Raw genomic sequence first — 14,353 nt, 5'->3', positions numbered from 1 at the left:
TTATGTCAGTCATTGAGGGATATTTTTTGTGGGTTATGTCAGTCATTGAGGGATATTTTCTGTGGGTTATGTCAGTCATTCGGGATTTATGTCTGTCGTTGAGGGATATTTTCTGAGGGTATTGTCAGTCCTTGAGGGATATTTTCTGTGGGTTATGTCAGTCATTGAGGGATTTATGTCAGTCATTGAGGGATTTATGTCAGTCATTGAGGGATTTATGTCAGTCATTGAGGGATATTTTTTGTGGGTTATGTCAGTTGTTGAGGGATATTTTCTGTGGGTTATGTCAGTCATTGAGGGATATTTTCTGTGGGTTATGTCAGTCATTGAGGGATATTTTCTGTGGGTTATGTCTCTCATTGAGGGATTTATGTCAGTCGTTGAGGGATATTTTCTGTGGGTTATGTCAGTCATTGAGGGTTTTATGTCAGTCGTTGAGGGATATTTTCTGTGGGTTATGTCGCTCATTGAGGGATATTTTCTGTGGGTTATGTCAGTCATTGAGGCATACTTTCTGTGAGTTATGTCAGTCATTGAGGGATTTATGTCAGTCGTTGAGGGATATATTCTGAGGGTTATGTCAGTCATTGAGGGATATTTTCTGTGGGTTATGTCAGTCATTGAGGGATATTTTCTGTGGGTTATGTCAGTCATTGAGGGATATTTTCTGTGGGTTATGTCAGTCATTGAGGCATATATTCTGTGGGTTATGTCAGTCTTTCAGGGATTTATGTCTGCCGTTGAGGAATATTTTCTGAGGGTTATGTCAGTCAACTTTAGAATCAAGGGCAATTTTAGAATCAATTCTGGGGCACTTGAAACGGTTTTAAACAAAAAAAGATTTATGTGTTTTTAGCCTTGTTTTGCCTATGTGATTTAAAATTTTGCTATTTGCACATTGGAGATCCATTACCTCCGATCCCTTTGCTTTTCCCCCGCAGTGTAAAACGCGGGACCGCCGCCATCTTGCTTGTACTCCGGTCAGCGGTCTAGCGTTGGGAGACCCTGCCGGTAAAAAAACAGATGCAGGTACGAACGCGCAGCGGGAGCGCCGATGGCGCGCCAAAGGCAAGCCCGTCTGCAGCCCGTCCGCGCCAGACTCACGCCTAGCGCCAGTCCCCCTGGTCGGAACATCTTAGGTAATGATAGAATCCAATATTCAAACATCACACTGAAAGCCCTCAATCCTATTACCTCATTTCAGAGGTGTTCGACATCATACATAGACTTTGCACTCCCTCGGGGGAAGGAGTATTGTTCAGAATGTAATATCATGCTGCCAGAGACTCGTCTGGAATCTATAGCAAGTCTATCACTGCTAAATAGAAACGCAGCCCATAATACCTCTCATTTGTCTCACAAATGTACCCTTTTCAATGCCAGATCCCTGGTTAAACACAGTGTAGAATGTGCCTCCTTAATCGAAGAGAAAGGAATTCTGGTCGCATTTATCACAGAATCATGGACAGATGATTCCTCTGGTCCAGACCTAGTCAAAGCCACGCCACCCAAATACCTCTGCCACACGTTAAATCGATTCCACAAAAAGGGGGGGGGGGTTGGCAATTATATATCATGAATCTATCTATGCCTCCTTCAGTCCTATTCTCATGGAGGATTGTGAAGCCTTGGAGTTTTGTCTCAATCTCTCTCATCACTATTCTTTCAGAGGAGGCCTTATCTACAGGCCCCCGGGCCCAAGAGGGCCATTTCTGGCACAGATAGGAAGCATACTGGAAAGAGGAATTAGCCACGATTCCTATACTATTTTGGGGGACTTTAACTTTCACCTAGAGGCCTCCCTAGACCCAGATTTCCTCCGGTTGCTGGAATCAATGGAAGGTGCAAATCTAAAACAACTAGTGAGAGAACACACTCATGCAGCCGGCCACACTCTAGACGGCATCTTCTCTAATAACCCCCTACTGGAAACCCTTAAGGTTCTGCCCCTGACATGGTCAGATCAGATCACTCAGCAGTTTTCTACCAGGTCACCCTGCCTGAACGTTTGACCCCTAAACCGCCCAGAAAACAATCAGTGACTAGAGCTTGGAATAAAATAGATAATAAAGAACTACACCAACTGCTCACATCAACTATGCCGTTGATGCCTAGAGACTTAGATGAGGCCACCGATACTTATTCCAATTGGCTAGCCAATACAGGTAACCAATTAGCATCTATAAAACATCTCCTTCAAACAAGACAAAACCCTCCAGCCCCATGGTACTCTCCTGAACTCAGAGATCAGAAGTTAGTCTGTAAACATCTAGAAAGAAAATGGAGGAAGGGCTATAGCGACAAGGATAAACTCGACTATAAATCAAGCCTTGCAGTATATAAACAGCTGCTCCTCAAAACAAAACATGAATATTTTGCCAACAGAATCATTCAGGCTAGAAACTCCTCTAAGGAGATTTTTAAAATAATAAAACAACTATCTGCTCCACGCATGCCACCCCCTACAGCCAACCAAGAGTTGTGCAATACAATTGCCAATTACTTTTTAGAGAAAGTAAATAACATTTTTGTCACCTTTACTAATACACGTAATGAAACTACATATGACTCGGTACCAGCTCCTTTAGAAAATAACAAAATTAACCCGCTTTTAATCAGTTTTACCCCACTAACAGAATTAGACACCTGCAACCTACTGCAGAAGGTAAAATCGGGATCACCAATGGATCCCTGCCCCACTTCTTTAGTTATTTCAGCTGCAGAGCCTGTCTCTAAAATACTGACCCCGATTTTCAATACTATGTACTCTGTGGGGCTCTTCCCTAAAGCCTGGAAGCAGGCCTCAATTCTACCACTGCTAAAAAAAAAATAATCTAGATGTCACCGATCCCAACAATTTTAGACCTATTTCCAGGATCCCATTCCCAGCATAAGTCATAGAAAGGGACATTAATGCTCAATTGAACACCTTTCTTCAAGATACTCAGGCCTTAGACCCAACCCAGTTTGGGTTCAGAGGAGGTCACAGTACTGAAGCTGCACTGATAAAATCCACAGAAGAGATTAGAATGATCTTAGACCAAGGAGGCAATGCGGCACTGATAATGCTGGATCTCTCTGCGGCATTTGACACGGTCCATCAGCGGCTTTGATAGACCGTCTTCAGGAAATAGGAGTGAGGGGGTCGGCTTGGAAACTCCTTAAATCGTTCCTAACTGACAGAGTACAAACCGTAGCTCTTGAAGAATTGAAAGCAGAGTCATTTTCTCTGCCCTGTGGTGTCCCTCAGGGTTCATCTCTGAGCCCAACCCTTTTTAATATTTACGTCTCCACGCTGGCCCCACTTATAGAATCATTTGTATTCACATTAACATCCTATGCCGACGACACTCAGATAAACGTAAACCTTTTTCCGGGCGGCTCTCAGACAGCCCCTTGGAGGCTGAAGAACGGTATGAGTGCCGTAGGGGATTGGATGGCTCAAAACTGCCTAAAATTGAATTCCAACAAGACAGCGGGGGTTTTGTTTGGAAACAATCCCAACCTCTGTACACCAGACTGCTGGCCACTAGATCTAGGCCAGCTTCCTACGCCAGTAAAAAAAGTGAAAAACCTGGGTTTTTTGGATAGATGAGAAACTGAACTGTAGGGACCAGATTAATAAAGTGGTCTCAACTACCACCTATATTCTTAAAACCTGCAAAAAAATATTGCCATCCCTCCCTAAAGCAGCACAAAAAACCATTGTTACTGCCTTAATCATGCCCAGGCTAGACTACTGCAACAGCTTGCACCTAAAGATACATGAGGGATCTTTGAATAAATTACAAGTTCTGCAGAACGCAGCGGCTAGATTACTCACTGGTATACCGAGAGCTGAATCCATTTCCGCCCAAATCAAAGCCTTACACTGGCTTCCGGTAAGGAAACGCACCCAATTTAAAGCCTTGTGCTTGGTTTTTAAAGCCCTTCACTGAACAGGTCCAGAATTTCTTAAACAACTTATTCAATGGTACACCCCTACCAGAACACTACGTTCCTCTGATGCCAAGTTGGTAACAATACCTAGGGTGAAGAAGGCCAACTGGGGAGGCAGAAGCTTCACAGTTAATGCAGCTAAGGCTTGGAATGCACTCCCCCTCTCTTTGAGAAACATGACCAACCTTCTCGCTTTTAGAAAGACACTAAAAACCTGGCTTTTCATAAACTAAACAAAAATTTCAATACTTCTCTTCATCTGATTCCTCTTCAGAAACTTCTTTTAGCGCCAGGACACCTTTTTGGTAGCGGATGCGCTCTATAAATAGCCTTAACATTACCATTAACAGTCATTGAGGGATATTTTCTGTGGGTTATGTCAGTCATTGAGGGATTTATGTCAGTCATTGAGGGATATTTTCTGTGGGTTATGTCAGTCATTGAGGGATTTATGTCAGTCATTGAGGGATATTTTCTGTGGGTTATGTTAGTCATTGAGGGATATTTTCTGTGGGTTATGTCAGTTGTTGAGGGATATTTTCTGTGGGTTATGTCAGTCATTGAGGGATATTTTCTTTGGGTTATGTCAGTCATTGAGGGATTTATGTCAGTCGTTGAGGGATCTTTTCTGTGGGTTATGTCAGTCATTGAGGGATGTTTTCTGTGGGTTTTGTCAGTCATTGAGGGATTTATGTCAGTCATTGAGGGATATTTTCTGTGGGTTATGTCAGTCGTTGAGGGATATTTTCCGTGGGTTATGTCAGTCATTGAGGGATATTTTCTGTGGGTTATGTCAGTCATTGAGGGATATTTTCTGTGGGTTATGTCAGTCATTGAGGGATATTTTCTCTGGGTTATGTCAGTCATTGAGGGGTGTTTTCTGTGGGTTATGTCAGCCATTGAGGGATATTTCCTGTGGGTTATGTCAGTCATTGAGGGATATTTTCTGTTGGTTATGTCAGTCGTTGAGAGATGTTTTTTGTGGGGTATGTCAGTTGTTGAGGGTCTGGAGCAGTGGGTCTTAGCCCACCCCCCACAGCCACCCCACCCCTCGAAGACCCCTCTCACCTTCTGGGACATCTGCCCACTCTGGAGGATTTCAGCCCCCCCCAACCCAAGACAACCTGCCCCGGGACTTTAAAGCTGTCCCCTCGTTGGAAGCAGGGTGCATGCCCTCCAAGGTCCAGTCGGGCATTGAGGGGTGCCCCTGGACCTGCCTGCCCTTTAACCCAGGGGTTAGACGCACCTCTCTGTTTATGGTGGTTGAATGCCATCCCTAGCAGCGGGTAGGGCAGGTGATTGACAGCTACCCCAATTTACCGAGAGTAGTCACCATAACAACCTGGGTAGGTTTGATTGACGCTGGGGGGCTCTAACGGCTGGCTCTGGGCACCTTTGTGTGTCTGTCACTGATCATTAGAGTGAAGGGGGCACTGGTGCCCACTGCAAACATATAAACCTGTTGGGCACTTAGATGGTCTGGCCAAGGTTGGCAGAGCCAATATCTGACGTAAGTGGTCAGCGAGGGACTGGACTTGAAGCCTGCACTGGTAGACACTGCAGGGTGCTGGCACTGGTAGGCAGTGTGGAAAACTGGCTCCAGTGGGTAATTAGAGAAGCTGGCGGGGGGGGGGGGAGGCTTTGTGCACCCAGACAAAGTTCCCCTGTTTCCTATGTTTAAAAAAAAACAATTATGAAATAAGAGTTCTGTAGGTCTGGGCAGTGTACTCCACTCCCTTGCCGGAGTTTACAGAGTTTTTCTCGCTCCGTTCTGAGAAACTGCTCTGCGGACCAAAGTATTTTCCTCACTTGCCAACTTTAAGTTGGCGAGTGCAAGTTAGGAAAATCTTACTCCAGACCACCTCTCGGTGAGATGTCTCAATGTGGGCGGTCCCAGATGCTCTCTACCGCTCACATTGAGAAACTTTCAGCTCGCGTTGAGGACGCTGCCATTCTGGTAGAACTTCTACTCGAGGGGGAGAAAGAAGCAGCACCCTCTTGCGATGCGCATGGTGCCTTTCACGCTGATTTTACAGCGCGGGACCAACACCTGCCACTAAAACTCAGCAAGAACGGCATGACGTAGCGCAATCCACTGCTTGTGAAACTCCGCGTAGTGCAGCACCATTTTTTTGGTCACTTTATGGAGTTCGGCGACTACGGAAACTCCACCCAAGCCTAGAGTTCTGGCTTTTTTGGCGTCCTACACATTGAACAAAAGCACAACTTTACAAATTAATGGTTATAATTAAGGCTTCCGGTTTGCCGTTTTTACTGATTTTTTCAGATAAATACAGACAGAAAACAATGTGTTTCCTACCTGTATTTATTTTTAAAAGCGGAAAAATACTGAAAATGGTGCTTCTTGTGAGAAACTCTCCATGCTGTCTTTCATGAATTCTAGGCAACAGCTGACCAGGCAGACAGCATGGAGGGTTAAAATACAGGATGAGATTTCCTTAAATACAGGCATATGCTAACATATATTTGTGGTATGATGCTAACATGTGCCTGTGAGTGTAGTCTTTTGTTATACTGGCTGCTTAGTTTGCTAAAACGTGACAGGCATCCATGCATGAGTGAACATCGAAGAGTTATTTAAACGCAGAAATATACCATTTTACAGCTACATTTATTCTTGAAGCACAAAATAAATATGGATAAAAACCAATAAAAGGGCCCAAATATAAATATGGATGAATACAGACATAAATGTTAAAAAACATAAATACCATAAAACCGGGAGCCCTAGTTATAATGTATTATCATGGTAATATTTTAATGTTTTTTTAATGTACATGTAATGGTTTTAATTAACTATGCATAGATAAACTACTGCTACTGAATAAACTACTAATAACTTTAAAATTGGAGTGAGAGCAGCACATTTGCCGTTACATTTCTCTGCAGGAAATTCTATCCGAAAAATATTTGCCATGGCTCTGTGGGCCCTTGCATCTGTGCTTCCATGCAGTGATACTTCTGTTGAAACACACAAAGGCTGTGGAATCAAATGCCTGGCTACAGGTTTCTGTTAAGATAATATATATTTATTCTATATATATGTGTTTGCCTATAATTCAAACGTGCCCCACTCTGTCACTAATGAGGCGGTAGCTGGATGCTTCTGTCTTCCATGCCATGACTTTAGGGAGCAGCCCCAGACTGTCTCATAATCCTGCCCTGGAAAATGGATTTCCTCACTCTGTGAACTCTGACCTTTCTTTATCAACTCTGACCATTCCTACAGCTAGCCACTTTCACAGACAGTACTGAAAATGCGAAATACCGGCATTGTCCAGCTGAGGTCGAAAGTTATATAATTATAATATATATGTTAACATGTCAAATAGTTGTCAAAAATGTAGGCAATAGGATTTCAAAATATAATATCACATCTTACAAATACTCTTAAATTTCTAAAGGAATGCAGAGTCAAGATAGTTCAGTGGGTTGTGTGCTTGCTGTGAAATGAAGTTGCAGTTCAGATGGTGGAATCACAACAGGGAAAGCTCAGCTCTTCATCATTCGAAGGTCATCGTAAAAAACGTGCTATCAAGTTGGGTAATAAGACCTTTTCTTAATAAGTGAGGGACAATCTAGTTTATGAAAGTAAGCTGACAATATTACTGTTGTTGGGAAAGAAGAATCCGGTAATCTGTTTAAAAAAGTTTGGTGGTTTCTACCTCTAGTCACTTAAAGGGTGAGATGTCCCCCCCCCACCCCCCACCCCCCAGATTTGTTTTTGTCTGACTGTCACAGATTTCTCCTGGAGTTCAAAAGTGACCTGATTTGATTTTACCCCATTTCAAAGTAAGATACTGTCCTGATCTTGAAGGAGCTAAAGTTTGTTCAGTTCAAAAATAACCTTTCACATTCCCTTTCTCTCAAAAGTTATTTTTTAAATGTTCACAACTTAAAATTTTTGTGTGTAGTGGGTGGCGATATTTTGAGTGTGATTAATATAGTTTCATACAATCCTGATATTTGCTAGTAGGGCGTTTGTGTGTATATGCCGCCCTGTTACCCTTTAGTTGCCGCTGTTCCTCCAGTGAGTGCCCCAGGTAATGTGATTTTCCTCACATCTACATGGTTGGCTCCATGGTCTTCTTCCCAACACTCTGCCTGCAGCAGGAGTTTTTATATCTTCTGGTTCGAAGCTGATTATGAGATTTTAATTACACCAGCCAAGCAATTACACCCAGGGGAAGTTTCAATGATAGCACAATGATTGTTTCGGCCTCATCCAGTTACTGGTGACTGAGCCTTCCTCTGGATATTTTAATGAGGAGCAATCAATTTGCTCCATAGGTGCACAGACTGTGGGAGACAGAGAACAATAGTCTTTGAAAAGTTAATATTTTAGAAAGTTAAAATCATATTAATTGCTCCTTGAACTAGGTCTCTTTCATCCCAAGTAGGTGACATCCTGAATCGATTAAGAGCTATTGAGGACACAATGAATAGACCTCTATAGATTTGCCTCATTCCATGACTTTGGGGCCAGCAGGAGACCAGCAGTCTTCCAGCCGCCTAGGAAGCGCCTAGAAACCTCCATGTATTAGAGCTCTATACAAATTCTCTTTTTATTTCATTCATTCATGTACTTTTAGTGGCGCACCTTAGTATCAAGAAGACTGATGGTAGGTGTACCCCTATTTTCATGGTCAGACTGGGACAAAAAAATAGGCCGGGCACCAGAATAAAAGTTGCTCACATTAACAAAGCATATAGTTAGGGTTAATATATGGGAAATAAACAGTAATAAAAAGGGACCCAAAACTGGTAACAAAAACTAGCCCACACATCTATCTGCCAGACAAGCCCATTGGGCACTGCCTGATTTCCCTATAGGCCAGTCCAACCCTGCCTATTTGTTTTGGCCCAGTATACAAAGAGAGAGTTAAAAATACTACTGGTCATGCCTAACCTTGTCAGATGTGTGGGAAATCTAGAGAGCAAACAAAGACCTATGGGACCATTTCCAGATTTGAGGATCAATCTAAGAAGTTAGAAGTCAACACAGGCTGACCGCTTGATCTCTGTAGAACCCCTGGTGGATCCCTGGTTACTAAGTATGCAGTCAAGTGTGTAAGCCATGACACATGTAATTTAGTGCAGAGCCCCCGAGAAGCAGGACTACCCTTATGGAAGTGGAAGTAAACAAAAAGTGTGCGTGGAATGCTTGAATTAATACCAGCCCCTTGTAGTTGTTGGCGCCACAGCTCTGGAACACTCTGCCCGTGGCACTGCGCAGTACCTCCAATCTGTTGGCTTCCAGGAAGGGCCTTAAAACTTGTCTTTTTGCTCTTTAGATACGTTCTTTTCTTTTGATTTATGGTCCTTTTATTTTCCTGTTATGTTTTCTGCTACAGGTTTACAATAAAGCGCCGGGACACTCCTAGGAGTAGCCGCGCGCTATAAAAGACAAATATAACATAACATAATACTTGGGCTGAATCCCAGGCCATTGTTTTTTCGCCCACTACTTCAGAATAGATCTAACCATATGCAAATTGGTCTTGACCCTGCTCCCATAGGAACAATCCAGCTGGAACTTCCAAGCCAGGTCCTCTCTGAACCAGAACCCAACCACCCGTTGCCCAGTTTTCCCCCGGTTAGGGCTCTTCAGTCGGTGGAGATTGGTTTCAGTGGCACATTGAGCATAGACCTCACTTCTTGGCTTATGGTAGTTGAGGCACTGATTGGGATTTTTCTCAGATTGCGTACCACATTAGCAAAGGATTGCTGCCATGAGCTCGAATCTGGAGGACGGCCTTCAAAACAGAACAAGTTGCAACTGTCCGGGCGTTAAAAAAAGCTCAACCAATCACATGACGGATCATCTTCTGGAGAGAGCTACTCTAATGAAAGTCTATTGTGTATGCTTTGTTGTGCCATGCTCATGTGGACTCACATCTCACGACCAGTTGTAGCTGAGAAAGAGTTGGGTGCACCAGTGCCATCTTGACGCGTGGGCATGCTGGGTAGTTGCCCGAGGGCCCCATGAGCAAAGGAGCCCAATGCTAATCTATGCACAGACCAGAATTGTTTGTATTGATGAATCTTTGCCATACAGCATGTTTTTTAAATGACAAAACACTGATTTTGTTGGAGGTACCAATAAATCTAAGTTTTGTTATCGATAATTTACATTTTTATTCCTGTGAGTGGTTGTGTAGGCAGGGCCCAGGGCACTGCTTTGCTCGGGGACCTATAATGCTGTTAAGATGGCCCTGGGGTACACCCAAACTGTGCACTCACCCTTAGTGGAGGGTGATGACTGCCCTGTTCCCAGGCTGTGGGGCATCCTGATGGCGGATGGAAGAGGAGGTTCAATGCAGGATCACATGTCTGTCTACATGTGAGGGAGGTGTATACTCACCTTTTAGTAACTCTTTGCAGACTTCCCCGCCTGTGATAGTTCACAACCCTCACTGGAGTTGTGCTCTTTCTGATTTGTGCTGTTGGTGGAGGCTGTGTAGAGATCAGACCCCGTGTGCGTGGTCACCAGTAGTATCTGGGTGGCCTTGACGTAGGGTAAACTTGGCATGTTGCACTATTCTTCATGCGTGCTGAAGGCCTTGTGCAATTCTGCCTTTATGCTGATGGTGTTGCACTAACATTCCTATAGGCGGTGTGTGTGATGCTTTTTTATATACTGAGGGCGTTGAAGTGATTTTCCTTTGTCCTGAAGGTGATGGCACTTTCTTAGAGTCCTCCCAAGTAGTCTCCAGTGCCTGTTTCTCATTCCTGCCTCTCTTCTCTCTCTTTCTCGCTTCACCAGAGTCCCACCAGGGTGTGTACCAGAGGACCCTGCTGAAGGAGCTCATGAAAGACTACAACCCCCTGGAGAGACCGGTGGCCAACGACACCCAACCGCTCGCCGTGCACTTCACGCTCAGCCTGATGCAGATCATGGACGTGGTATGTTGAGGATTCACAAGGGTGAGGCGTGGGCGGCAGTCCCCGTTCAGGGGTGGGATGGGGTGCCATTGTTTAACCACATCCGCGCTAGTGGAATTCTCCTCCTGTGCTCAGATTTACAAAAGCCCATGCTTCATGACGAGCTGGGCTCGGCATCAGCGTGCGAGGAGGCTACACCATGACGAGCCCAGCTCGTCATGAGCCTGGAAGGGGTTAAAGTGCAGAAAGCAACAACAGGATAGACCAAAGGCGGACTAGGAAAGCCGCACTTCACTTCTATGTTCCTTCTATAATAGTTTGTTAGAGTCTACAGGCGTGTGCACATGCAACTCCTTCACCTGTCGTCGTTGGGTGCAAACTGAGAAACAGATCAGGAAGTAGATGATTATGGAGAGGTGCACCTCTAGATTGTCTTTTTCCAATGATATAGACTGACAAAATTCCTTTGTATTTAATTTCCTTTATTTCAATGATAACATAGGCTCCAGCCAACGCGTTTCGTTCAGTATGGATTGAACTTCATCAGGGCTTTGACGCGTAAGTGAGGTGTCCTCTATCTGGACCGGATTCTCAGAAAGCAGTAGTTATTGTAGTGAGGAAAGTGGTAGGCGGAAGAGAATCCCGTTGTGAATCTGCCCATTTTGACGAATAAGCTTCCGCCTACAATGGACTTTAAAAACTGCAGACGGTTTGCGAAGTTTGTGGTTGGTCCTTTTGAAAGGACCATTCAAATTGGCTACTGGCAGCCAATCATAATTACCGAACGACCTCACCCTCCAACTCCCTATGGTCCCCTCGCTGGCAGACTTCAGAAAGAGACTCAAGACCTGGCTCTTCGACGGAGACACAGCGCCCAGATACTCCTAGGGGCGGCAGTGTCGCGCTTTACAAATGCAGATTGATTGATTTGTGTTTTCCAATCCTCTCCTCAGAGGTGGTCGAGGAATAGGAAGGGAGCATCTCCTGCATTGACAAGCATTCACCCCCCCCCCCCCCATCCCCAGGCCAGTAAAAGCCGCATTGTGTTGTAATTGTATTCATAGAGAACTCAGTATCGCCAGTGAGGCCTTGAAGCGCTCTCTGTGCAAATAAATGCATTTGTATGTATTATTCAACGATTGCAATGGTTTCATGTTACTATGCATGTTATTGATTTTGTCCATTCTTTCAGTCTAGGTTTCTTTTGCTTAGTTGTCAGTCTGTTTGGTAGAGTCTGTTGCTATGAGGTCTAGTTGAGAGCTTGGATTATAGTCCAGAAGTTTGATATATTTAAATATCCTATTGTGGAATGACAAAACATAATTCTTATGTCAACCTGAAATATAAGATTATTATACAGTTAAAAAAAGCATATATTATGTTATTGATTTCACATATTGCGTACAGTAAATACCTGAGAGCCAATACAGTATTGCTCAATTGCTATCTTTTCTACCAGTGGCACAGCCATATCTGACTGTGAGGGTGAGTTATGTTGTACAAATAGATCATTTTGAAATTGTGATTTAATGGTTGCATTTTCAAGAAACAATCAATACGCCTTGACATGAGATAGTGCACTCCTGTCTAGTCGACAGTGTGACCGCCAATCAATTCGTGAGGTCACTATGTTATAATGAGTTTGTGTTGTATATCTGGCAGGAGAAGAACTTATCGTGTCTATCCATATTTATTAAGATTCCTTTTTTCAGTACATTTGTGTCAGTGCACCTCTCATAGCCAGTTTCACCATAGCAAGGCCTCTTGATCATTGTTAAAGAAGGATAAAATGTGTTTGAAACAAAAACATTTTTTTTCAATTTTTTGTAAAATGTTGTACAGATTAGAACCCTAGAAGCGTAAAGCCATGTTGGCTGTGTAGACCATAATATCTTGGTGTACCATATGTTGTATGTTCGCTGCCTGCAATGATAATTTGTCTTGTAGTTCAGTAAACGGCCTACGTTGCCCTTAAATATTAGAACCGAGATTACAATTATTCTTCTGTGGGCTAATAAGTCTGAAGGGTATGATCTTTGTCTATTGCCGGTCTTGTCTCGGCATCGTGCCATAGTGGTAAAGTGTTGCCCATTATTTGCCCAACTTGGGTAATGCTTGTCTTGTTGCCTCTAGCCTTGGTCTGGCTTGATTTTTTTTGTTTTTCTTCACGACAAGGGAAGGAAGTGGCCAACAAATATCTATCAGATATGATAGGTTCACTAAGTACTGTCCTTTAATTTGGGAATGTTCCCCGGCTAAGGTAGAGTTTGAAATTTAGTGTGCCTAGCCAGTTCTATACTTCTCTAGTTGTGAGTCATGCTTCTCAATTCAGTTTTTTTTTTTTAACAATGAAGGTAGATAAGGATTCTCATAATTTTGGAGAATACATTTTTTGGGTGCTGTAAAGGAATGATGCATTCGATGTACCCAAAAATTGAGCTAGTTTCACAGCGATTATGTCTTCCCTAGTCCATCGCAGAAGAAAAAGAGAGGCCCATTTATTGAATTTTAAGGTATAACTAAGATTTGCAAAAAATGGAGAAAGGACTTGCACAGCTGTGTAGATCCAAAATTAAATCACAATAATAGCATGCTACCTGGGATAAACGCTGTCTGTGCCTAACAGCGTGATAAACTGAAGACTAATGCAAGGCTCCCTCCAATTGGAAGAAGGCGCCCTGGTGCACAGCACTAAAGGAGCCAATGATGTCTACAGCATTTGATATAAGTTCATCAAGGTTAAATCCACAACTCGGAGAGTTTCCTTAAATGTTTAATCCATGATCAAAAAACAGTTCATCAATGCTTGAAGAAGCGCGTACATCATCCAACATAAAAAGTCATCCAGTTATAAATCCTCCCAATGCATTTCGGGCTGATGACTAGCCCTTCCTCAGGGGACAGCTCTAAAAGAAAATACCATGATGTCACTAAGACTCACCTATATCTCACAATTGTTACACCAACTAGGTCTAACCATGGTGTCATTAACCCCATGCGTGGAGAGTGAAAGGAAAAATGAGTGTGACTTATAACTGGATGTGAGGCAGAAGTAAGTACCAACGATTGTTCCCGAATTGGTTAAAAAATAAAAACATCATGCAAGACGGACCATGATTTTTGATCATGGATTAAACATTTAAGGAACCTCTCCGAGTTGTGGATTTAACCTTGATGAACTTATATCAAATGCTGTAGACATCATTGTCTCCTTTTGTGCTGTGCACCAGGGCGCCTTCCTCCAATTGGGGGGAGCCTTGCATTAGTCTTCATAACTAAGATTTGGTCATGTGTAGATTGCCGCCCTATACATATAGAATAATATTTTTAGAGTGGACTAATAATTTTGGAACAAAACCGTGATATGGGCGCATTAGATGAGGATAGCCCGAGTGATAAAACAAAACTGGAGTCAGCTCACAAAATATTGACAACATTATATAGAAGATGTGAATCCAGCTCAGATATATTTGTAGTCAGCTATCTTGTGATAATAGACTATTTTCCC

General features: G+C 43.3%; 1 protein-coding gene across 1 annotated transcript in view; it reads left to right on the top strand.

Moving 5' to 3' along the window:
• The window catches only part of LOC147672899 (neuronal acetylcholine receptor subunit alpha-7-like), a 132,500-nt gene that overhangs the window by 8,727 nt on the left and 109,420 nt on the right, over positions 1–14,353 (top strand). Inside the window, exon 3 of the mRNA XM_086947941.1 lies at positions 10,727–10,866. Coding sequence (XP_086804067.1) covers positions 10,727–10,866 — 140 coding nt within the window. The remainder of the gene's footprint in view (positions 1–10,726; positions 10,867–14,353) is intronic.

The sequence above is a fragment of the Lissotriton vulgaris genome, unplaced genomic scaffold (assembly GCF_964263255.1).
Source record: "Lissotriton vulgaris unplaced genomic scaffold, aLisVul1.2 SCAFFOLD_2170, whole genome shotgun sequence".
NCBI classification, from domain to species: domain Eukaryota; kingdom Metazoa; phylum Chordata; class Amphibia; order Caudata; family Salamandridae; genus Lissotriton; species Lissotriton vulgaris.
This window is presented reverse-complemented; position numbering and strand designations above follow the sequence as displayed.